This window comes from Polistes canadensis, unplaced genomic scaffold (genome assembly GCF_001313835.1).
Source record: "Polistes canadensis isolate GaletaPanama2010 unplaced genomic scaffold, ASM131383v1 scaffold_123, whole genome shotgun sequence".
Classification (NCBI taxonomy): domain Eukaryota; kingdom Metazoa; phylum Arthropoda; class Insecta; order Hymenoptera; family Vespidae; genus Polistes; species Polistes canadensis.
In genome coordinates this window covers 446,149-448,723 of record NW_014569670.1, presented here as the reverse complement: position 1 = coordinate 448,723, position 2,575 = coordinate 446,149, and the positions used below count along the sequence as shown (strand labels likewise).

General features: G+C 28.2%; 1 protein-coding gene across 1 annotated transcript in view; it reads left to right on the top strand.

Annotated features, from left to right (window-relative positions):
- The first annotated feature begins 778 nt into the window (after positions 1-778).
- LOC106788059 (putative carbonic anhydrase 3) overlaps positions 779-2,575 on the top strand; it is a 7,192-nt gene continuing 5,395 nt past the window's right edge. The window contains exon 1 of the mRNA XM_014750980.1: positions 779-888. Within this exon, the coding sequence (XP_014606466.1) occupies positions 852-888 (37 nt within the window). The 5' untranslated portion in view covers positions 779-851. The remainder of the gene's footprint in view (positions 889-2,575) is intronic.

The following is a 2,575-nucleotide window of genomic DNA, read 5'->3' as shown; positions in this document are numbered from 1 at the left end:
TAAATAATTTCTAATCGAACCGAATACCAAATTGTTGTTGGATTAATTAAAGTTTAATTGAATTAGAAAAAATTTAATAGATAATGAAAAATAAATAGAAAAATAAAAATGAAGAATAAAAAAAAAGGGGAAGAATAAGAAGAATAATAAGAATTAGTTAGCAAGCGGTTAGTTTGATGCTAAAAAGCCGGTCAATTGGATGAGGGAGGATGTGTTATCACTATTGGTCGTCACCAACGTTTGACTTCATCCAGGCTCATAGTTTGACGACGTTGAACACGTTAAATCTCGTCGATAGGTCGGGGACCACCTCCACCACCTCCTCCACCACCTCCTCATCCTCCTCCTCATCCTCCAATTCCTCCACCACCTCATCCTCCTGATCTCTAACGTAATCTCGAGGGTTTTATTCAGTCAGATTTACGTCGCGTATACAACCAGTCGTATTACACTTGCTTTACTCTGCTAAAATACCTGCACCCGTGTATATGTATGTCTGCATATGTGTGTGTATATATGTGTGATCCACATGTGTGTATATTAAACCATTGACAAGGGTGTCTACCTTTCATTGTTTCGTTTCGTGTCGCGTTGTTCCACACATTTGGTTAAAAAAGAAAAATTAATTTTTTATTTATATATAACAAATATTTATTATTGATTATTATATTCATCGAGATTCTTAAAGAAACAAATTAATTTTTTTTTTTAATTTATATATACATTCGATTAATATTTAATAATTTATATCTTGTTTTACTTTTTTTCTTTTCTTTCTTGAAAATTATTTTCTTTCTCTCGTACCTCCTCCCTCCACCCCTTCTTTTATTGTTTTTACTTAAACAAGAAAAATGTGGATTCGTTCAACGTTACTCGTAATTTTAACAGGTAATTAAATAATTTACAAAAATATTAGAAAGTAATATTTAAATTTGATTAATGTAATAATATCTTCGTTGTTTCCTTTTTTTTTGTTTTTTAATCAATTGACACGTATCAACGACGTGGTTGTATTTTATTGTTTCTTTTTTTCTTTTTATTTAATTTTCTTCGGACACATAGGATAAGGATTACGAAGACAATCCTTTTTCCCATCACTTTCTTTTCTCTTTCTATCTCTCTTTCTTTCTTTTATTATCTATCTATTCATCTATCTATCTTTCCGATTAGGGGTGGCTTCGTTTAACTAGATTATTTTATTGTATTTTCTTTTTCCAATGGACACCCATTATAAATCCCATTGCAGTATTATACTTTTCGATAATAATTTTTTCGATTGGACGAGAAGAAAAATTAATTCTATTCCTTAAATAAAAAGAAAGAAAAATATTGTACAATTATTAATAAATATATTATGTTATTTTATTTTTTTTTTTCTTACGGATCATCGAAAATTATGACGAAAATTAATCTTATTCGTTGTATTCCCCCTTCTTCCTACCCCTAAAAAAAAAGAAATTGTACAATTATTATTATTCGATATATATAGAAATAAAAGAATAGTAAAATATATATATATAAACATTTTTTTATTTTTCGTACGATATCATCGAAAAACTATAAAAACTACGACGACGAATGATGATAATGATGATGATGATGAAACTAAAGATGACGAATCAGAAATAACTATAGATAATAAAATCTTGCCCCGATGATAAAAAGCGGAAGCGCGAATTATGTTCATTAAAATCTGCTGGCACTCGTTTGAACTATATTCGAAACTTAAATTATAATAATAATGTGTTATTATATCTGCAAAAGCGCCGGCGTTTATTTAACGTTATCCGATTGTACTTCAATCAGGATAGATGATAATCTTAATCGTAATCAATCGTTTAATTCTAGGAATCTTCTATCTCGTTTTATTCTCTTATTATTCTCATTATTATTATTATTATTATCCCGTATCAATGGTATAACGAAAAAAATGCGTACGTCTAATGTATTTTTCCCGCGATTGGCCAAATGAATCTGTGCTTAGGCCCAATGATCGGTCAATGAGGTCAATTCTCTTTCCTGTCGTTGTACATTCAATTACTTGTTCTCAGAGTTCATTGAATAAATGCACTATCAATGAATAAATATATTATATATAGTTTTTCTTTTTCATGTTGTGCACTGAAATTTGATTTCTTTTTAATTGAAACAAAGTTCATTTATTTTTTTAACACGTTGTAGATTCGATTACTTGTACACAGAATTCATTGAATAATTATGCACACTATCAATCAATAAATATATATATTTTTTTGTTCATGTTGTGCACAGAAATTTGATTTCTTTTTAATTGAAACAAAGTTCATTTATTTTTTTAACACGTTGTAGATACGAGTTCTTGTACAGAGAATTAATTGAATAATTATGCACTATCAATCAATAAATATATATATTTTTTTGTTCATGTTGCGCACAAAAATTTGATTTCTTTTTTAATTGAACAAAGTTGATTTATTTTTTTAACACGTTGTAGATACGAATTCTTGTACAGAGAATTCATTGAATAATTATGCACTATCAATCAATAAATATATATATTTGTTTGTTCATGTTGTGCACTGAAATTTGATTTCTT